This window comes from Budorcas taxicolor, chromosome 10, assembly GCF_023091745.1.
Source record: "Budorcas taxicolor isolate Tak-1 chromosome 10, Takin1.1, whole genome shotgun sequence".
Taxonomy (NCBI): Eukaryota; Metazoa; Chordata; class Mammalia; order Artiodactyla; family Bovidae; genus Budorcas; species Budorcas taxicolor.
In genome coordinates, this window is record NC_068919.1 from 100508241 (window position 1) to 100531069 (window position 22829).

At 45.9% G+C, this 22829-nt stretch overlaps 1 protein-coding gene across 6 annotated transcripts in view; it reads right to left on the minus strand.

Moving 5' to 3' along the window:
- Positions 1-1750: 1750 nt before the first annotated feature.
- The window catches only part of RPS6KA5 (ribosomal protein S6 kinase A5), a 179409-nt gene continuing 158330 nt past the window's right edge, over positions 1751-22829 (minus strand). For 5 of the 6 annotated variants that reach the window (XM_052647254.1, XM_052647253.1, XM_052647258.1 and 2 more), the window contains 8 exons: positions 21583-21708; positions 21058-21191; positions 20314-20407; positions 16734-16904; positions 13122-13313; positions 7856-8015; positions 5992-6155; positions 1751-3555 (listed from right to left, as the gene is read on the minus strand). In XM_052647254.1, the coding sequence (XP_052503214.1) occupies positions 3316-3555; positions 5992-6155; positions 7856-8015; positions 13122-13313; positions 16734-16904; positions 20314-20407; positions 21058-21191; positions 21583-21708 (1281 nt within the window). In that variant the 3' untranslated portion in view covers positions 1751-3315. The remainder of the gene's footprint in view (positions 3556-5991; positions 6156-7855; positions 8016-13121; positions 13314-16733; positions 16905-20313; positions 20408-21057; positions 21192-21582; positions 21709-22829) is intronic. The other variant, XM_052647255.1, reaches the window with a different exon arrangement.

Genomic DNA, 22829 nt, shown 5'->3' on the forward strand with positions numbered 1-22829 from the left:
GTTTAAAGATATTTCACTATATTACAGTAAATCACCTATAATTATACTGCTGTGGTGTAAGCAGCGTATCTGAATTTAACTTATTTACTTAGATCTTAATATTAAAAGCATGATCGCACAATCACCAAATTGTGTTCTTATTACTCATCATTAGGAGAACACACAAAGTAATCAGGTGGTCTCACACACTTATAAGGTCAACAATGTAGAAATTTTCACCATTTTGGTACCCCGTTCTTCACATATATGACAATAACAGGTACTTGGAATGAGGGTAAGGTAAGTAAGTAGACAAACTGTATACTTGTATACAGTATTTGAGAACATACTTAAAAAAACTGAGATACAAAAGGAATTCTCTTATTAAAAAAAAGTCACAGCTACCCTAGTGTTTTTTTTCTTTTAATAACTTGCCTTATACAAAGCCATTTACACAGTTATTTAAGTTCTCAGCATACCACAGATATTTAAGAAATCAGCAGTAGTACAAAAAAATAAATAGAAGGTGGTCTCTCACGGGTAAGTGAATCTGCAATTCCGAGAGAGACCAGAATATTGAAATTAACTCCGGAGACTTGATTTTCTGTTCCAGTGGTTCAGTGGCTTATTAGTCTACAAAGGGTTGGAAGAACTGATGAATTTTAAAGCAGCTGATTTACCTCACTCAGCACCGGGTCTGGCGCAACAGTTAGAGGCCAGCTTTGCGGTGTGTCTTTCCTCTGCGGCTCCCGCTGTCTCATTCCTGCCTCTCAGCCACGGGCAGTTACAGACCCAGGAGCCACTCATTCCTGCCTCTCAGCCACGGGCAGTTACAGATCCAGGAACCAGAGGCATCATGACATGAAAACCGACGGCGTAGCCAAGGGAGGAGGAAGGGGAGTGGTGATTCGGCTCTGTCCCCAAAACTATTACACAGAGGATTTAACGTTCATGTTTGTCTGTCTTAAAACTACTTCCATTCTTCTCCAAAGAGGAGTCTTTTCATTTAACGTTTTCGTATTAAGTATTTTTTAGGTTTTTTGATGTGACTACATCAGAGTTGCATGAATTTTACAGCGCCATTCACAGACACCGACGGCCTGCAGCATGAGGAGGGGCAGGCCCTGTGGGCCCTGCTCCGAGCGCTCCGCAAGGCCGCTCAAGGTTATGAAGGAAAGCCCAGCAGCTGATAAACTGGCTTTCTCTTTCCTTCCTCGTGTGCTGCCCACCATTTTACCGTTTCATTTTGTCAAGTCCTGCAGAAGTGGCAAAGGTAATAAACGTAGGTGGAACCCACGAATTTCCAAAACTCACACTGCACCACCGATGCCATCAATCACGAGGGTGTGCCGACTACCCTTCTGGATCATCCTCCCTTTGCAACAAAGCCTCCATAGTTTACACTTTATTCGTATTTTCTCCTAGAATGCACAGTTTTTAAAATGTATGGCGCTAACTCACACGTTTCTAGATATAGTCGATCTTACTGTAGATATAAATGGACATTTTCTTGGTTATTTTAACTCTGTGCCTGATGGAATCACAGTCCGCGAATTAGCCTGAGTTCGGTGATAATGCACCTCAGATTTACCACCATTACTGAGAAGGACCAAAAGCCAGAAGCACAAAATTTTCATGGACATGAGAATTATGCAGCCATTTGGGCCACTGAAAAGTATAAGAGTTATCTCCGATAATCACTGTGAACAAAAATGTGGACAGGATAATACATTTTGAAAATAGTTTAATATTTGCCATTTTTGTTGCCTGTGCTATTAATATATACATTGGTTCAGTAATAAATATGCTACTATTACATAGAGTGCAATATTTTTAGTATTCATAACTGGCTGAAATTAATGCTGCTATTATCTCAAGAAAGGAATAAATAAATACCATGCCCAATTCCAAACTAATGCTCAAGAGGTTATTGTTAACAAAACTGATAACATAAACATATTGGGCATTACCTTTTTAAACATGATTCCTGTAAACATAGCAAAAAATCACTTTTCTCAGTCCTGACATTTTGTGTGATGGCTTAAAAAAAATACAACACACAAATCCTGCCACCTCTTCTTTTGCATAGGGAGTGAATTAACCATATTCCAAAATGCAGCGATCATTCAGTGAAATGTCTTCAGCACACAGCGCTTGCTCTCGGTTATGAACTCAGAACTTTTGAGCTATACAAGTGCTCTGCATAAGTTTATAAAATATGCTTTCTGGTTTTAAAATTAAACAGAAAAACTTCCAAACAAGTCATAGATATGATTCTAAAATATTATGTACATAGTATCTGACTACAGGAGGAAAAGCCTCACTGCAGCGCAGCACAGTGTACCCACGAGCACAGTGTCTAATGGGGCTTCCGTCTAGGGTTCCTCACAGCAGTGCCTCAGTGGCCAGTGCTTACGCCATGCAACACAGCCCCTTCCACGTTGCATCCTAAGCAGAAGGCGGATGTGAGGGCAAATTTAAAGTGGATAATGCGGAAAAAAGAGGGCAAGAATACCGTACATATGCTCTAAAGAGTGCACTTTATAAAACAGCTTGCTTTATTCATGTTTTTTAATAAAGTGCAATATTACTTAAAACAGAGACATGTACCTTAATATTCTGCAGTAACCATGAAAACAAACTGCCAGGAAAGAGCAGTGCAAAACTAAAACCATACGTAGCTTAGCATGCATCTCAGAGAGGCCCCTGATACGCAGCATGGGGCCTTCGTATGCCTTTTATTTTAGTTTTTAGAAAAAGATTAATAACAGTAGGTTATCATCATAGGTAACCATAAAACAAAAACAATAAGTTAAAATCCTCTCTCAAGAAATAAGTATACACCACACATAAAATTCTTGACAGAATCTTTTGGAAAACAGTTAGACCTTTTCTTTTTTTTTGCTGATAAATCACTGTTCAAAGGATGCATCTCTCTTAAAAACCCGCAATACCCACAAGGTGAAGCAACAGCTATCATCACAGTCCTAGGGACTCTTGCTGGCAGACCTCTGACGACCCTGTGACTTACTGTCAGCGGCTCAAACCTCACCGGCCCCCACTCAGACGGACAGACACCTGTGCCCTCTCAGGAACAGTCATGCGGGCATCATCCAGGTCACTAACAGCATCCCGTGTGCTCTGCTCACAGTCCCATTCTCTGCCCGGTGCTTCTGGATGAGGATAACCAGTTGGGTTTTCCTGGAAAAATTCCCTGCGGGGCAGATGCCAACGGGATCAGCGGGATGCAGCTTCTCAGACACAGCCTGGCCTCCAGGCAGGCCGAGGGCGCTGAAGGCACAGCGGAGCCGGCTCGGTTCCCAGGCCCCCGGGCTCTCAGTCCGAGAACTGGAAGAGGCTCTCGGGGGCGCCGCCCTCGGCGGGGTTGCCGGGCTGCAGCGCCCTCGTGGGCGTGCTCTTGCCGTGGGAGTGGGAAGACGAGGAGCGCGAGCTCTCGCTGGAGCTGCTGCGCGTCTCCGTGCTGGTGCTGGTCTTCTTCATCCTCCGCCTCTTTGCCAGAGGGGCCTTATCCACGTTCTGCAGGCAGAACCCCTCTCTCTTGTATTTGTTGAAGGCCTAGGGGAGAACAGCAAGATCAAACCAGTCCGTCCTGAAGGAAATCAACCCTCAACACTCACTGGAGGGACTGATGCTGATGCTTTGGCCACCTGATGCGAAGGGCTGACTCCCTGGAAAAGACCCTGATGCTGGGAAAGACTGAAGGCGGGAGGAGAAGGGGGCGACAGAGGATGAGATGGCTGGAGGGCATCACCAACTCAGTGGACAGGCTGCTGCTGCTGCTAAGTCGCTTCAGTCGTGTCCGACTCTGTGCGACCCCATAGACGGCAGCCCACCAGGCTCCCCCGTCCCTGGGATTCTCTAGGCAACAACCCTGGAGTGGGTTGCCATTTCCTTCTCCACAATAGACATGAGTTTGAGCTAACTCTGGAAGACAGTGGAGGACAGGGAGGCCTGGCGAGGTGCAGTTTACACAGTCACAAAGAGGTGGACGCGACCGGGAGACTGGATAAGAAGGGAAGGAAAAATACAGGGGAACCGCCCCCAAAGCGACAGGACCGCAGTCTCCCTCGCAGCTACGGCCGGCAGATAGTGCGAGGCTGGCACCCGCAGCTCCAGCTCGTCCTGGGAGCGTGAGAGCCAAGGTCGCTCCGCTGTGTGTGGCTCTTGGCGGCCCCGTGGACTACATGGCCCATGGACTTCTCCAGGCCAGAATCCTGGAGTGAGTGGCCTTTCCCTTCTCCAGGGGATCTTCCCAACCCGGAGGTGGAATGCAGGTCTCCCGGGTTGTGGGCGGACTCGTTACTGAGCATGAGGTGAGCCACAAGGGAAGCCTAGGAACATGGTCCTCCGACCACTGCCTCTGAGACGCCAGGAGGGCACAGAAGTCGCCGGGGGAGGGTCTCTGAGGCCCTCTTGAAACCCACCAGCAAGGCTGTCCAGGAGTCCCAATTCTAGTCAATCTTTTGAAGAGGGGGCGCTCCCTCTCAATTACAGGAACCACCGACTGACTGGAAATTCCTGGAGAATGTCAGCAATCTCACTCCCTTCCCCCCATTAACCTCACTCATCCTGAGCTTTAAGTCCCAGCACAGAGCCCCTGACCTCCACGCCCACGTCAGTGCAGTCTGGGTACGTGCTGGACACAATAATACGCAGAGATGAGCTCCACAGACCTCAGCCTGGCTTCCTCCTCGCAGCAGCCCGTCTCTGCTTTTCTCAGATTCGGGCATAGGCACTGCGGAGGTGCCAACCCTGCCTCACACGCCACTGAGAAGGTCTGGAGCATCTGCAAACGCCTGCAGTCAGCCTCACGCCGCCCCAGACCCCAGTCCGTTAGCTTCTTCAACCCACTTCTGCAGCCGAGAGGAGATGCTGTCCTGTCTCCTTCCTCAGCTACCCTCTCAGAAGCAATGGTGCTTCTCTCCGACTCCCCTGCTCCTCACACAACCACCTCAATGGACTTGCATCTGTTCGGCACGAGTGTGCCAGGATCTACGCTTATTACTGTGGAGCCTCAGCCTTTCAAGTATACAATAGTTACTTAATACTAATTAGCTTACTTCTTATCCCTTAGGTTCTAGAACAATAAAGTTATGCACAAAATGAATGCTGAAGGGACGGACGTTTGCACGTGCCTTAATTTCTAATGCTGATTTATAGTTTCCACGGACAGTGACTCAGCTTATTTGAGAGAGAAAAAGTGCTGGTACAGACTTACGGTAGCCAAGAGGGAAGGAGGGAGGGGTAGGGATGCACTGGAGTTTTGGTTTATCAGACGCAAACTACTATACACACAGAATTGAATAAACAACAAGCTCCTACTGTACAGCTCAGGAAACTATATTCAATATCCTGTGATAGACCAGAACAGAAAAGAATGTGCAAACATAGAGTATGTATTTATATGTAAGTATAACTGAATCAGTCTGCCGTACAGCAGAAATTAACATCGTAAAATCAACTAACCTTCCACAAAATAACATTTTTGAAAAAGCTCTAATAATATGCATAGTGCTTTCCTTAGCGACTGAAAAACTTCAACTATCCAAGTATCAGACGACTGCCTCAGCTCAAATGTCAAATAAATATTTTGTGGGTTTGTGGTGACTCTGGTCCCTATGCCCTTTCTGTTTAGAAATGTGTTTATGTCATGAAAGTGAAAGTGAAAGTGAAGTCGCTCAGTCGTGTCCGACGCTTTGCGACCCTGTGGACTGTAGCCCGCCAGGCTCCTCCGTCCGTGGGATTCTCCAGGCAAGAATACTGGAGTGGGTTGCCATTTCCTTCTCCAGGGGATCTTCCCAACCCAGGGATCGAGGCAGACGCTTTATCCTCTGAGCCACCAGGGAAGCCCCGTGTGTCATGAAGGGAGCGTATCTGAAATTAAAAGAACTTGTTTAAAGCCTGTCTGCCTGACCGTGAGCCTCTGAGGTTACAGAGCAATGACATCCAGCCCCTCTCAAACCGCCCAGGAGCGCAGAGCCAGAGCCTCACGTGGAAGGTGGCTTTCACACACGTGTGCACCGCAGCTCCTGAAGAGCCCAGAATGTCCGGAGTCATCAGAGGATTCGAGGACAGCTGACTGCCACCTTGAAGCCATTCACTGTACCTCAAGTCAGGCATTTTAAGCCTTCTGTTTGGATCGACTGTGAGAAGCCCTGTGGGAATAAATTAGACATTTTTATTCCATGAGCTGCCATTTCAAACATAGTTTAAAATCAACCTCAGAGATTCTCAATTATGTTCACAAGACATGATGGTTTCGATATGGCGTCAACCTCCTACAAGGATAATTACCTCCACTTTCATTCACACTGAGATTCCCTGGTGAGCGCTGGCTGCTCACAATAAAGCCCACAGCAGCCTGTTTCCAGGAGGCTGCGGGCTCGTGGGGCTTTCCAGTCTGGGGAAAACCACCACTTGAAGCAAGAACTCCCACCAGGGGCCAGGAAAGCCCCCTCCAAACGGAGAGTGCCGAGATCTACTGGACGCACAAACATCTTCCGCTGGTCAGGGAGCGTGCAGATGGACCCGGGGAGGAGCTGTGCGCGAGGCCTTACCCCGACTGAGGACACGTGCACAGAAGGCTCCGGGCAGGGCTCCCCCCTGGGGGGTGGGCACCCTGGGGGCTTCCAGGAGATGGGTCCTGGGGGATGAGCAGGGCTCGACGACACAGTGAGCCCCAGGATTAGGGCGAGCACGAGTAAAGGTGAGCAGAATCTAAAAACGCAGCACATCTGAAGAGTGCAGGCATCCCACAGTGCCGTCCAGCCTGATGATCAACCCTGAGCATTCACTGGAAGGGCGATGGGAAATGCAGGTACCCCACAGCGCCGTCCAGCCTAATGGAAACCAACCCCGGGTGCTCACTGCGAGGACTGACGCTGAGCCTGAAGCTCCAGTACTCTGGCCACCTGGTGGGAAATGCAGGTATCCCACAGCACCCGTCCATCCTAAAGGAGATCAACCCCGAGTGTTCACTGGAAGGACTGATGCTGAAGCTGAAGCTCCAGTACTCTGGCCACCTGATGCGAAGAGCCGACTCACTGGAAAAGACCCTGATGCTGGGAAAGATTGAAGGCAGGAGGAGAAGGGGACGACAGAGGACGAGATGGTTGGATGGCATCCCCGACTCAATGGACACGGGTTTGGGCAAACTCTGGGAGATGGTGATGGACACGGAGGCCTGGCGTGCTGTGGTCCCCGGGGTCTAGGAGAGCGGGACACGACAGAGCAGCAGCAGTAGCTGCTGGAGCGAGGGCGCCAGGAAACAGTGGAAGGCAGAGCCAGGCCGTGAAGGCTCCACTTAGGGGGTCTGACCTACAGCTCACTGGCCTTCCCTGAAGAGCTGCCAACAGAGAAAAGGCATGAGTGCATTTGGGTATTAGGAAGGTCACTGAGCCGACGGACGACAGACACATAAAGCCAGGGCAAGTAGGTAAGTGGAAAGCATGTTGTGGATTTTAGGAGAGAGCTGTGACCAGACCTCGGATGAGAGCCATGGGGATGGGGAGAGGGTGGCTGGCAGTGAGGCTGACCCCAGCACCCAGGGCCTGGCTGCGGGAGGCGAGGAAGGCGGTGGGCGTCCAGGGTCTTGGCCACGGAAACAAGCGGGAGAGAGGAGCACGCACGGGAAAGGAGGGGAAACAAAAAGCGGTTCTCTTTGAAGGTGTGATTGTGAACGTGGATGAGACTGCCGACAGAGGGTATCCAGACATGAAGCTGAAGCTGAACAGAGGAGCCTGAACCCTTAAACACACAGGGATTCTTAAATAATTCACAAACAAATGTATGTATCACGGGTATGGCTCCACTTCAATCGCTACACATCACATAAAATTTTTCATTAGATTCTTACCTTGGATCAAGTCTTTAGCCTCTTGGGATACGTTCTTCCAGGCTTCTCCTTCGAAGGAGAAGTCTCCCTTTTTAATTTTCTTCACGATCTCCACTGCGCTGGTGCACGTCAGGCTTTTATCATGAGACTGAAACGGAACTTGCCCCGATAGCATCGTATACTATCGAGAGAAAAGAGCGAAACGGACTGTCTGCCAAAGTCGCCATCAAAGCCGCTCTGGTGATTTCATCCCTAACTTCATCAGCGTGATTTCCCAAAGACTACAATTATCATCACTAAGTTTAAACGATTACATGACTTCGATCACTGAAACAACCAATCCACTTCAGACTCGTATATAAAAAGAAATGGCTTATTATGATATCAAGATTTTAAACCATTTTTATAGCTATATTCAGGATAGGAATAAAAAAGGGATAATCTAATCATTAACAGGGGAATGTGCATATCCCAGAGGAACTGCAGGCCCTGGCTAATAGCCCAGGAGGGGCCAGGGACACAGAACAGAAGGGATCCTGAAGACGCGGAACTAGGGTGGGCCGGTGGGGCATGAGGCCTGACGGGGACATTATTGCCACGGCAACACTCATCTGAAACTCAAGACTGAACATCCCGGCAAGGATGCCTGGGGCCAGTGAGAGCAGTCGGCTGAAATGCTTCCCGCTGCTCTGCGTGCGTCTCCGAGCACAGCTCCTCTGGTGCAGCAGACATTCCTGTCGGCTGCATCCCTGAGACGGAAACTGCCGGGTCATCTGGTCTGTGTGTTCATAGATACTGCCAAACAGTTTTTGAAAATCTGCTCCCCTTCTTAATCTTACCCCACTTCCTAACACATACATTTATGACTAAATATAAAAAAGTATCCTTTATATTAGAGTTTTCTTGCTCTGCTGTGTAATAATTCATCAAGCTGTTGGGTGGAAAGATGAATTCACCATCTTTGGAAATATTTAACGGAGAGTGGTGATGGGCACTTTATGGAAAGATCCCTTTTCTGGAAGAGTTAGAATTAGACAACTTCAGGCTCCTCTCAACTCCAAGATCTTAGAATTTAGTTGATTATCCAGGAATCAACTTCTGTTAAGAATAATTCTGTGTCTGCAAACTGTTGGCAAAGGTTGTGATAAGAAAGTATCTGTACACATAAAGATTGTGTGTGTGTGTGTGTGTGTGTGTGTGTGTGTGTGTGTGTGGAATTGGGGAGAAAGCAAAAGCAAATGGGGCGACATGCTAAATGTTCACTGTGTTATTCTCCCAAATTTTCTCTAGGTCTGAAATTTTCAAAATAAAATTTTGAGAAGAAAGTGAAAAAATAAGAAATCCTGAATAAAGTGAAAAAATATGAAATCTCGAATAAAACACTTGGGAGAAATATGTTTTAACTGTTATTATATTCCATCCCATGGGTATGCTATATACACCTGTGGAATAGCGTATAATCCTATGCTACATTTTCTAAACACTGTCTGTTAAGCTCTGAATTACTGTGTGCCTTAAAAATTCACGTACTGAGAAGTCACACCACCCCAACATGGCTGACTTGAGGACAGGACCCTTGTGGAGGTAAAGGTGATGGGGACACGGGGGCTTCGCCCATGAGGGTGTCCTCACAGAGATGCCAGGGAGCTGCCCGCTCTCTCTGTGAGCTCGTGCGAGGAGAGGCCACGTGAGGTCGCCGTGAACAGGCGGCTGTCTGCAACCACAGGGGAGAGCCCTCACCAGATACCAACCGGCTGGCACCCTGGCACTGGGCCTCCGGCCTCCAGAACTGTGAGATACATTTCTGTTGTTCAAGTCGCCCAGTCTGTGGGATTTCGTCACGGTGATCCTGAGCGGACTGATCACCGTGTAAGCTCTGTTTTAATCGGAGTCCTGAATGTTTCCAGTGAACTGCTCACCCATGGGGTATACTGAGTTGTAATCAAAGCCACGTGTGTGATGTGATGCATCTTTCTCAAGTGTCTGCTTACCCAGTGACGATGACGTGAATTATCTTCACATTAAAGTGTCCATATTCGTGTTTATCGCAGGCAACATGTCAAAGGGGCACAGATATCTAAGGCAAACAACTCCAAATAAATTTTGTGCCTACTATGGGATAGCTCAAATCTAGATCCTCTGGAGAGAAGCACTCATTTATATGGAAAAGTTTACAAGGCATTCTTTTTTTTCCTGGACAGTTTAATGCAGGGGCTAACTTAGCTTTTCATAAGTTAAGTACTGAGTGGCCAAAAACTTCGTTAGGGTTTTCCAAGAGCTGTAACGGAAAAGCTCAAATGAAATTTCTGGCCAACCCAGTATTTCACTTTGTGTCTCTAAAAGGCAAGGGCTTTTAAAATCCCACAACCACAGCCTATGATTGCACTTAAAAACCATTAGCAGTAATGCCTTTGTATCATCCAATATCCGGTCAATAATCAAATTTCCCCAATTGTATTATGAAGTGAAGGGAAGTCGCTCAGTCGTGTCCGACTCTTTTCGACCCCATGGACTGTAGCCTACCAGGCTTCTCCACGCATGGGATTTTCCAGGCAAGAATACTGGAGTGGGTTGCTATACACACTGTTTATAACCACGTCTGTATGACAGAGTTTGAATTTAACAAACAGAATTAAAATTAGGATTTGTCTGAACTGAAGTACAATGAATTCAAGAAATGCAAATATCGTTTCTTAAGCGTCTTTTAATCTCTGGGGGCCCAGCCTCGTTTTTATTGCAGCTTTGCTGAAGTAACTGCGTTGTTTGTCCTGTAGAATTCCCACAGTGTGGACATTCTGATTATACACTGGTGGTATCGTTTAATCTGTTGTTTCGTGCTCCTGTTTAAGAGTTGACAATTACATCTAGAGAGAAGCCTGGCTTCTCTCCATGCCATTATACAAGGTTATTTCCATAGACAAGGCATTTGGAGGCTCTAAAATACCTGTCTGCATGTCTAAGAATGCCTTTTAAAACCTTAAAAAGCATGATAATTACATTTGGCCTGTATTTAAGTAAAGGCTCTTTACAAGGGGGTAATCTTGTATTATCTCTAAAAAAGAAAGGCTTTTTTTATTTAGATGAATTTTTTAGGAGAGTGCTACTGTAATCAGTTTAAGTTGAACAAAACTCAAATCTACAGAAGTTAGCTGTTTCTTATTTAAAAACCATACTCATAAATATGTAATTTGATTTTCAAATTATAAATGATGACTTAAAACTGCTGAAATAAAAACCTTTAGCTTAAAAATAAAAGAACCATCCTGCAGGGACAAGTGGCTGCCACTGGGGGCGAACAAACTGCCGCGAAAATAAACCCCAGATGCAGCGCGCGGGCCTGGAGAGAGAACAGCCCCAGCAGCAGGTCTGAGAGAGCATGTCACGACCGTGGGCTGGGGGCGGAGTGCCAAGCTGACATCGAAGCCAGAAAGCCAGAAAGGGAAAGGCTGCCATATCTCGCGTGAAGGCCCTTCAGTCGCGTCCGCCTCTGTGACCACATGGGCGGTAGCCCGCCAGGCTCCTCTGTCCGCCGGAGTCTCCAGGCAAGAACACTGGAGTGGGCTGCCCTGCCCTCTTCCAGGCGACCTTCCCACCCAGGGACTGAACCCGCGTCTCTTATGTCTCCTGTACTGGCAGGGGGGTTCTTTACCAGGAATGCCACCTGGGAAGCCCAACATACTTGAATTTTGCTTTTAGACGGGTTTAATAGATATGTTTTTTGATTTTTATGTTGTAACATAAAATTTTTTTAATTTCTCCATTAAAACATAAAAATAAAAAGTTTCTTTATTTAAATCTCTCTAAAAACAAAATTAAAACCTCATCTAACTGTGAACAAAGTTTTCCAAAAAATGACAAACCAGAAAAAAACATTTCCAATGTTAATGTCTGACAAAGGATTAAAATCCTTAACAGAGCTGTAAGTTTCAATATGGAAGATTTTCCCATGGGAAAGCAGGTAGAGCTCATAAACAGCAATTCATGAAAGAGAAGATTAAACTGTTCAAATACATGAAAGGGTGCACACACTGGATACTTGTCAAGGAAAATGCATGCGAATCATAAGAACCACAGGAACTAATTTAGATTGAAATCGATAGCATCCAATGTATTCACATACAGCTGATGAGAACATGATCTGGAAAGCTTCTAGAAGGAAATACAGGCATGTATGTAAAAATAAGGACGTATATACCCTTCTCCTAGGAGTCTAGTCTAAGGAAATAGTGAGATCAAAGCAAGTACATATATCAAAAATATTCATTTGTGTAGCTTATAATTAGTGAGAGGCTAGGAAATGCTAACTGCTCATTAGTAAAGAAATGTTAAACTCTGGAGACTCAAACAATGTATCACATAATCTCATCTGTTTAAAAAACCTGAATATAGATACAAACACATAGGAAACCGTGTAGAAAGATACACAGTATACATAATATGGGGGCGGGGTGGGCGGAGGGGAAGAGCTTAGGCAACACCATCTCTCTATCACGGGACCACGAGCCATTCCACCTTGTTCCCTGTATCTTTCTCTGTTGTCTGAAGACTTCTCCCTATGATTATGCATTACAAATTGTATGCAGAAAAAATACAAGCTATTTTGAGGAAAAAAAAAAAAAACACGCTGAGATTTTTCTAGCTCATGTTCTGTTTCTGATCCTGGCTGCCAAGGAGATTTTGTGAAAAGCATGCTTACCATGATTACTATAAGTTACTATAAATATTTTAAATTTTATTTATTAATTTGTTAATTTATCCTAAGTGATATTCCTCAATTGCTTTCTAGGTTGAAAATCTCAGAGAATGAATATACTTTTAAATATTTTTTCATTAATGAGTCACTTTGCTAGTTTCATATTGTATCTAATATGCATAGCTTATGAAGAGACTATTGCTTCTTTAAAAATACATATATATAACTGTAATTCACATAAAACACAGTTGCCTTAAATATTACTGATAAACCAAAATAAAAATTCCTACATTTTCTCCACTATAAACTTTAAGAAAGGGAAATAGTCTTCAGTCGGGCCTTTTACCGTTTGTACAGAAAAGAAACCAATCTGCCATTTTTTTCATGAATTTGAGAAAAGCCTAGAGGGTGGGATGGGGGTGTGAGAGGGAGGGGTGACGTGCGCGCACATGTAGCTGGTCCACCTCACTGTATGGCGGGGACTAGCAGGACGCTGCGGCGCAGTTATATTCCAGAAAAAAAAAGACAGCAAACGGAGAGATGCGGAGGACAGAGAGCTGACTGGGTTGGACGGCGTGGCGGATACGAACTCACCAAAATGACACCCAAGCTCCAGAGGTCGCAGGACTCATCATAGCCGCTGTGATTCAAGAGCTCTGGGGCAGCGTAGTGAAGAGTGAAACAGGGCGTCTTCAGAGGCTGATTATCAGGGGGCTTCAAGCGTGCAAACCCGAAATCAATGACTTTAATTTCCAAATTGTCATTTTCATCAGTGAACAGTAAATTCTGCAAGATACAAAGTTTCTCATTAAAATGTCAGGGGCCTTGGAGAGGCATTTTGCAATGTTATCTACCAACATTTACACTGGACTCAGACACAGAGGTCTGACGCGGAGGCTGTGAGCGGGACCCCAGCATCCGCTGTTCTCTGCTCCAGCTTTCGGGACCACCTCAAGTTGACAAGGGCGCAAGGGACACTCCCGATGGGGTCACGCGCCTTCTTCGTCTTCTGCTGTGTCTGTCTTCTACGTCTCCCACCAACCTCCCTTCCAGCCCGGCTCTCAGGCCTCCAATCCTACTTTAGAGATGTCACCAAACTGAAGGTGGACACTATTGTATTTTCTTCTAGCGTTTACTGTTCTTTTCTGACATTTATCAGCTCTGCACCATTAGTTCAACGTCTTCACCCACATTAGACCACAATCCCATGAGGCCAACACTTGCATCTATCTTACTCATGACTTTCTCGTGTAGCAGGTGGTTTGGTAAATATTTGTCTGTTGAATGAAGTCAAATGAAATAGTTATATAATATCTAGCAAAACAGTTAACAGTATTTAGTAAAACCTATTCAGTAAAACCTAAAAAAACAAAAAAATGTATGGTGGAGCCATGCATTTCAGAAATATTTTTTCCAAAACAGTTAATACTTGAACATTTTTTGATGCTTATGGAGATTATCCCTCTATTACCCAGAAAATATTATTTTGGATCATTTTCCAAGCCTTCTCAATCGTAAGGTTTTACTGATTTTTTGCTTTGTTTTTATCTGCACCATGCAGCCTGCAAGATCTTAGTTCCTCAACAGGGATCGAACCGGTGCGCCTGCACTGGGAGGCCCCCTCTTAGGCACTGGGCTGCCGAGATAGTCCCTGATTACTCTCGTATTTATCACTTGTTTAAACAATCTAACTGTACTGGTGTGCAAATCATCATTTTCATTAATACATCAAAATAGTACCCACGGTAAATGAAGCTGATTATACTGTCTTTAGCCATCCTAACAAAATCTAGTATGCCTTTTTGATCATTAAATTATTCCCCCAGCTCTAGAACATCATTTGCTTTTAATATTATTCAAAGTGAAAGAAAATATATCATAGAAGGCTTCACTGATATAAAGAAGAAAAATCTTCTAGGCCCCCTTTCAGAAGTTAAAAATGAGTGAGTTTTTTCAGCTAAAACAATTAGCTGAAAGGGCTTCTTAAACTTTCCATCATACTGAAGGCTTAGTCCTGAATTTCCGATGGGATTTAAATGTGAGTGTGATTCAATGGAAGGCCTCGCCACGGCTGCAGTCACGCTGGAGTTCGGGCAGGAGAACCTGGAGAGGGCCTGGAAGACGCCCCTGGGCTCCCCTGTGGCAGGAGGCGCTGGGCTGCGGCACAGCCGGCCTGTCCCCACTGAGCCTGCAAGTCTCTGGAAAGGACTTCAGTGTCTCCTATACCAGGACCGCCTAAGGACTGCCTTGTTCCCAGATCTTGAAACGGAGGAGGTGCGGCATTCCCCTCTTCACTCCTCTCCCAATTCTCAAAGTGGAGCTGGGCGCACATGGTCAGGAGTGGCAGGAAGTCACCACTCAAACCACTTACATCCTTGTCTCAAGCTGTGCCAGGAACTAATTCGATAAAATTTCTCAATCTTTCAAGAACATGGGCATCAGCTTGAAAAATACAAAGCAGCCTACTAAAGAATGTCAGCCAGCTTCTAAATTTATTTGATTCTCACCACCTAGAAATTATCTTGCCTGTGTAGAATATGAATACCACATAAATATCTATCAAAAGAGACATAAACAGATCTTAAAATGCTGTCAGGGTGAAAGGGATTAAACTTTTAGCTTGAAAATAATATAATCAGCCACTTAAAAGTCAAAGCGAAAGCCACCCACAATGGGAGCGCTAGTGCCAGGGCGCATCCCTGTCTCCAGAACACGCGGGCTTAGGACTGTCACAGTAGCAGGATGTCCCACATAATGAGACAGTTCTTTTCAAATGCCTACTTGAATCAAAATCTTTTTAACAGATAAGAACAAAGCTATGTGAGTGTTTTTTTAACCAGTAAACTCGGAACGCAAATTTAAATTCTGTTGGAGAGGACAGTTGCATCGTTTGAGACCCATGAAGGGACAGATGGCCAGTTATCAGAGAATAAAACATGTGAAAATGAATTCTAGACAGTCATGGAACAGATCTTTTCAATTAAAAAAATTACATGCTTGTTCCTTGTCTATCAAAAAAAGCATTTAAGTGGTATGTGTTCACATTTTAAAATAGACAGCTACTCTCCAATGTGCGGAGCGCCATACTTTCAGCGGGCGTTGCGTGGGAGAGTGAGAACTGTGATGCGGGAAGCAGAGGGGCAGCTATCAGAGCTGCCAGCTCATAAAACACAATTCACTTTTGATTAATCACGAGTAATGGGAATAACAATAATAGAAAGTACACAGAAGTTTAACTCCTTTAGGAATCAGTCAGTTATATCCAAAGACAGAGAATTCCATTTTCAAAACATCCTCTTCCTACCAGTAACCTAAGGTACTTAACCAAAAGGCATAAATGGTGCTTTTTGAGAGACTTTTTTTTGTAGTCTAACACAAAAATAAACACTAAATTTTATTTTAAATATACTTGAAAATGCATTACAATCACATAGCAATTAAAACTGAAATTCTATTTTAGAGAGTAAATATATGTAATTTTGCCTATGGTAAAGGATGATCCATTGTTATCCTTTTATAAAGTACTGGGTTTTTAAATTTGCATTATTATTTTGATGATTTTCTAAAAGAGAAGAATTTTCATATTTCTGATACTAAAAAGGGATTACTCTAGAGTTAGAACCTTCTTAACCTTTTGAAAGAAAAAAATATATGAAAAGCTGCTACTTCTGCACTGCTATACAGTTCTATAAATACTGCAGTACATGAGCAGAGAAAAGCACATGTAAAGATCACATAACTAATTAAACCAAGACAATGCTTTAAATATTCCAAACAGGATTATATATGTTCCTATTCATGAGCTAATCAATTTGATTATGAAAGTGAAAGATGAGCTTTCAAAATACACCATTAAAAAAAAAATCCCTCTAAAATGGTATACATATAGGAGGGATATTATTTTCTGCTACAAAAATTTCCATTGCTATTTTTAGTCCACAACTGTTGCATAAAGTATTTCTTCCATAAAAGGCTCTCACACTTACAAATATAACCTCGAGATGATCAGCTGGCAAAAAAAGAAAAGACAGATTTATTTTAGACTGAAATAGACAAGGAAAAAAATCCAAGAAACATGGTATTTGCAAGTATTTATTTAAAAAAAAACCCCTGAAAATAAAAAACCAACCCCCCCTCAAAAAAAAGCCCACACGTGTCTAGGGGACATTTAATAATGATGCTAGACTGCGACAAATGATTTTATACCTCGGGTTTCAGATCTCTGTGGACCACTCCGACGTCATGCATGTGGCTTACAGCTGAAACCAGCTTCCGCATGATGTAGCTGGCTTCTGTCTCACTGAAATGTTTCTTTCTCTTAATGCGTTCAAACAGCTCTCCCCCGTTAAGAAGTTCCATCACTAGAAATGTGTGAAGCTAGAAAAGAAAGAACAGCAACGTGGAGGGCCTTATTGAAGAAGAGGAGAGGCTGATCAACGCATAAAACATTTATTGACTATGACCTGTAACCGATAAATAGTCCCTTGATAAAATAATCAGTGGTGATCCTTGCATTTTAGAGGAAAGAGCTGAAGGATAATGTGTCTTTTTTAGAGTTCTATTTCGGTAATGGAAAGTTTCAAGCACTGCAGTGAAATCCTTACGTCTCCTTTCCTTGATGAATTCTTTCAGCTGAACTGCATTCCAACCCTCTATTGAGTTTACATATGTTTCTTTTTAAAGTGTGACCTCGTACTGATAATTATGTGAAACTGGCCGCTTTAAATAATATAGACGATTACTAATGGAACATGCTGCCCACAGAGGCCTGACACACACATTTAACGGCAAATTTACCTTTTGAAAAAAGGCATTATTGGATGATGTCACTCTAAATCTTCTCTTAGGGCTCAACAGATTAGTTTCAGGTTCTTGTTAATTCCCAAGGCAAACACCCATAACTCACTATGGGCTTTTTAAAGACAAAATTGCTTTTGATCCCAAAGGCATTATCTTAATTAAATAGTATCAAAAGTTACATACTTATTATATTTTGCATGTATTTCCATAAAGAAAACAACAGAAGCTATTGAAAAACAAAGGAATTCTATCTGCTCTCCAATGAACACAAATGGTTTAAAAAAGTTATCAATAATCAGATTCAAATACTATGCCTTATCACGCCCATGTCACTCAACAAACAAAAAGCAAGCTTCCCTTTGAATTAGCAAAGTCTGGAAAAACTGCGTCATAAAACAGATGGTTATAAATACATTATCCTGCACACAATGGGCATATTCTAGAAGGTGAATAACCCTTTTTAAAAAAAGAGAATTGCTCCCAGGCTACTAGAGACATGCTAACTTGAATTTCTACATCAGCCAAATTAGGTCCAAGCTAAATGCTACCAGTGTGTGCCAGCAAGCTTTCAACAGAGGAGAGGCAGTAGCTGGAGTGATTCAAGAGACAGGCTTCAGAGTCGAGCCTGCACCCGAACGCCATTTCTGCGACTTACTTACGACCCAGTGGATGTTACTTTACCCCCATGAACTTCAGCACCCTTACCAATAAAAATGTAGATAATGGTGAAAAACGTGTCTATGGTAGCCTGAATAACGGCCCTTCGAAGATGTCTACATCCTAACCCCCAGAACCTAAAGACGCTACCTTGCATGATGAAGGGATTTCTCAGATGTGATTAAGGATCTTGAGATGGAAAGCAGACTGCTGGATGTGGCCTGAGGTAGGCAACCGCGTCACCATTACGGGGAAGCAGCAGCCCAAGAACAGCGGCCGCGCCCGAGAGCAACGCGCACCTATGCTGGTGCGCAGAGCACGTCACGCGGCGGCGTGCGGGCCGAGCCGGGCGTCCGCCTGGGTGCGGAGGCCTCTCTCGCGGCAGCACGCGGGCCCAGCTGCTCTGAGCAGTGGGATCTTAGCGCCCCAACCAGAGACCGAACCACTGGAAGGTGGGGTCCCAACCACTGCACGCCAGGAGAGTTCCCCATGAGATGGTGTCTATTCCAGTAACTCTTGAATATGACAGCAGCAGATGATAAAGTTAATTTGTCACATAAATACAATACTAGGGGTGTAATTCCCGGGATGTGATGGTGGCCTGAAGGTCAGGGATCCAAAGTCTTGCGGGGAAGGGGGGGGCGGGGGGGTGCTGGGAGTAGCCCAGAGCACAGCTGCAACCACGGAGGGGCGTGTCAAGGTCATCCACCAAGCCCTCTCCGGACGTGCGAATCGTCTACAACAGGAAGCCGGCCGGTCTCCTCCTAAGCATTCCTAGGGCACAGGGACTCACCTCCAGAGGGGAGGCTGCGAAGGAGCAGGGGAGACCAGTTCCCCCACTCCTTGTTTCAGAGGTCTTCCTTTTCTGATTAGAAGCACCAGGCAGCAAGCAGACAGTGTCATTTTTTGGGTGCTCACTCACGCGACAGGAAAACCAGTCAGTGCATCCGCCTCCCCTGAGGCAGGGGACACAGCAATCAAACGCTTGCTTTGAAGCTGGACTGTGTCAGTTCAGATCCCAGAAATACCACTCAGAGACGGGGAAACGCGATTACCTACCTTCTGTGAGTTTTGCTTTTCCCGCTTCAGAGTCACAGTAAGGACTGAGTAAGACGATGCACGCAGAATGAGAGCTACAGTGCCTGGGCCAGGCACGGCACACGGCAACAGGCAGCAGCTATCGCGGTGACGCTGCTCCTCCGCCACCGGGCTCTCTGCCGTGGGTCCTGCGGGCCCTCGGCGCTCCGGGGAGTTCAGTGTGGCAGAGGGCTGGGCCACGGCTTCCCGCCGGCGTGCATGTCCGGGCAGCTCACTAGAGGGAGCCCGGAACCAGAGACCGGCTCTCCAGCGGGATTTTCACTGACTTGCTATGTGACTTTGGCTGGATAAGTCTCATGATTCTTTTTTTCCCCCACTGTGGGAAAACCCTCCTGACCCTTCTGAACCTCAATTTCTTCACTGGCAAAGTCGGGGCCAACCACACCCAGGGCTGGTTTTGGCTCTGCTGCCTGGCATGCCGTCCTGCGTGCAACTGGGCCACCCTGCCCAGTCCCGGAGGAGAGACGACTGTATTAGAGCGATGTTTGCAGAGGAGGAGGGGGCATGGACCTGGCACAGCAGCGTCCCTCCCGTGTCCAAAGTGACAGCCCTGAGTGAGGGTCCTGACGGAAAGCGGGACTGGCGAGGGGAGAGCGGCGGGGAGTGTGAGCCCCTCAAATGAGAAGAGGGAGGGGGGCATCCTTGCTCTTCTGTTCCTGTCTGCTCTTTACCTTGCACTAACGAGGCCTCCCCGCGGGCTCAGTGTCAAGAACCGCCTGCCAGTGCAGGAGACCCGGGTTTGATCCCGGTGTCAGGAAGATCCCCTAAGAGCATGGCTACCCACTCCAGTATTCGTGCCTGGGAAATTCCATGGACAGAGAGGCTACAGTCCACGGGGTCACAAAAGAGTCAGACACAACTTAGCAACTAAACAAAAACAACAACAACGAGGCTCCAGGCTCAGCTCCACTCTCAGACTCACAGCATCAGGCTGAAGGCGAGTATAACTTGAGCTGAGAGGCCGCAGGGACGAGCTGGGGGGCGGCAGCCGGACCACAGGGAGCGCAGGGGGCGGGGCTTGCCCTTGTCCACGCCCTGCACGGCCACGACTGAGAGAAGCGGAGGCGGCGCTGACTGCTGGGTGGTGAGAGTGCAGAGGGGTCTTCACCTCTCGAGCGGCTGCGCCGCGGCCCACATCCCTGGCTCTGCGCCAGAAGCACTGAGAAAGCGGCGAAAAGGCGGCGCTGCCTGCGAATTCGGGCGCAGAGCACACGCAGAAAAAGCGGGCTACCTGGTCATGGAAAACCTCGTGCAATCTCACGATATTGGGGTGTCCTTCGCAGAGTCTCAGCGCTGTCACCTCTTTCTGAGTGCTGGCTTCCATCCTGAAAGATGAAGCGGTCAGTGTCCACACTCTTCTTCACCAAGCTGTTGGGAGCACAGCCCCAGCCCTAATTTCGTTTTTACTTACAGCATATTCAGAATGTGAGTGTCAAAGTATCAGAAGGAGGCTTTCATGAAAGCAGTGACTCATACACCCACCAGAACAAGTGAAGCATTATTCTTGAGAAAAATGATTATTTCCGAGTCAGGAAAGTGCTTAATCATATGAAGAAATGGATGCCCTATGTGCCTGACAATTTGGTCATAAGAATAAACCATCATGGAGGTAACAGTCACCAAAACAACTAGTTCTCAAAGCTACTTGTGGATTGGTAAATAGTAATAATTTCAGAAAAAATATTTCAAATATAACACCTAATAGGACTGGCAACAGCTGCTGAACTCACTAAGCAAGTCTGCTTAAATAACACCGCCACCGGAAAGGCTTCTCCCAATAACCTCAGAAGCAGATCACACTATGATTTATGTCTAAAGTGGGTTACTGTCTCAGAGCTAGAAGTATAATGGATCAACTGATGAGCTGAACGGCTAAAACCTTGGTTAAAAAGCTTAGAACATACTGTTACTTTCCTTTTCAATAAAGATCTTAGAGAATCCACCGACTGGACAAGCTTATGAGAAAAGGGCGCACCTTCTGCTGATTATTTTGACTGCGAATGCCTGGTTGCTTTTCCTATGTACGCACTTCCGACAGATGGAGAAACTCCCTTCTCCCAGTGGTGTGTCCTTCAGATCTAGGTCGTAGTGTTGGTAGAATGGAGAGTCCTGGGGAGAAACCAACACCATTTAACTTAAGAAAATGTCAGTCATACATAGGGACAGATAAAATTGCTGAGTAACAGAACGTTATGAATGCAGTAAGCAGGACTGGACTACATTCATAATCTTTTAAAAAATCCATCATTAGCTCGTTTCTAGCATCTCTATCACTTATTTAAATGCACCATTTTCTACTGCTGTAAAACAGGAGCTCCCTGCTCCTTCAAATGGACGTTGGTAATTTTCTGGGGCAAATATCGCTATTTCCATTTATTCACTTTTTAAAATTAGGTTTGAGTCAAATGGAAAGTCTATTCCAGATTCACGGGACTTGAGAACGGCGCCGAGCGCTGGCATTTAAACCGCGAGCGCTCACGCGACCACCGCGCGGCGGTACCTTCAGCATCGCGCTCCTTGCGACGTGCGTCGCCCCGGGGCGGTCCACCCCCACGTGGAACTGGAGCGGGTCCACGACGGCCGCGTTACGCTTGAAGAGGATAGAAGGGGCGACGAAGGAATAGCCCTTAAAAAGAAAAGGAAGCAGTCATTTCTCTCCTTTGACTCGACGCTTTCAGGGCCAAGGCCGTGGGTTCCACCACTGGCTGAGGAACCAAGGCCCAACACGCCATGGGGCAGGGCCAGTGGAAAATGTTCAGATTTTTGTTAAGACAAACCTAGTTTTACTTTATTTGCAATCCAAAACACAAGGTCATTTCAAATCAAGAGAATGCTTTTCAGAAGGCGATAATGCCATCTTCTGGCAGAACTCAACCGATTCAAAATGAAAGGCAGAAAAATACTTCCCTATAGCTATAATTCTTTTGCACTGCTGATAAAAATTTGCTTCTAAACAACCAATTTCTCAAAAAAGGTATAGTTAAGGAACCAAATGTGACTGAAATGCTACTGGTTTTCAAACTAGCAAAACAGCAAGTTTCATTCCAGTCAGCTTCTAAGTCAGCAACTGGCTCCCCCGTCCATGGAATTCTCCAGGCAGGAATATTGGGGTGGGCTGCCACTCCTTCTCCAGGGGACCCTCCTGACCCAGGGATCGAACCCTCTCCTCGTGTCATCTCCTGTATCTCCTGGACTGCAGGCGGATTCTTTACCTGCTGAGCCACCGGTGAAATTGAAAAGCAATAAAATCAAACGGCAGAATGATGTGCCGAACCAAAAGTGGCTCAGATCCTCCATGCCTCACACTGGGGTTCTGTCCTGATAAACTCGCCATACACTGAAATTAGTACAAGTTGCAAATGCATTTGACACACCTAACCCACCTAACGTCACAGCTTAGGCTGGCCTACTTTAGCGGTGCTCAGAACACTCACAGAACCCAGTTGGGTAAAATCGTCGAACACAGAGTCTGCTTTGCAGTAAGTGCAGCCTGATCATGTCAGCTACTGACTGCTGCGCTGAGTGTGAAACACAAGGCTGTGTGTCCGGAGCAGCTGCACTGGCCGCTCACAGGGCGCCGTGTCACTGGACGCTGGCTGCTCACAGGATGCCGTGTCACTGGCCACACTCGCTGCTCACAGGGTGCCGTGTCACTGGCCACACTCGCGGCTCACAGGGCGCCGTGTCACTGGCCACACTCGCGGCTCACAGGGCGCCCTGTCACTGGACGCTTGCTGCACTGGCTGG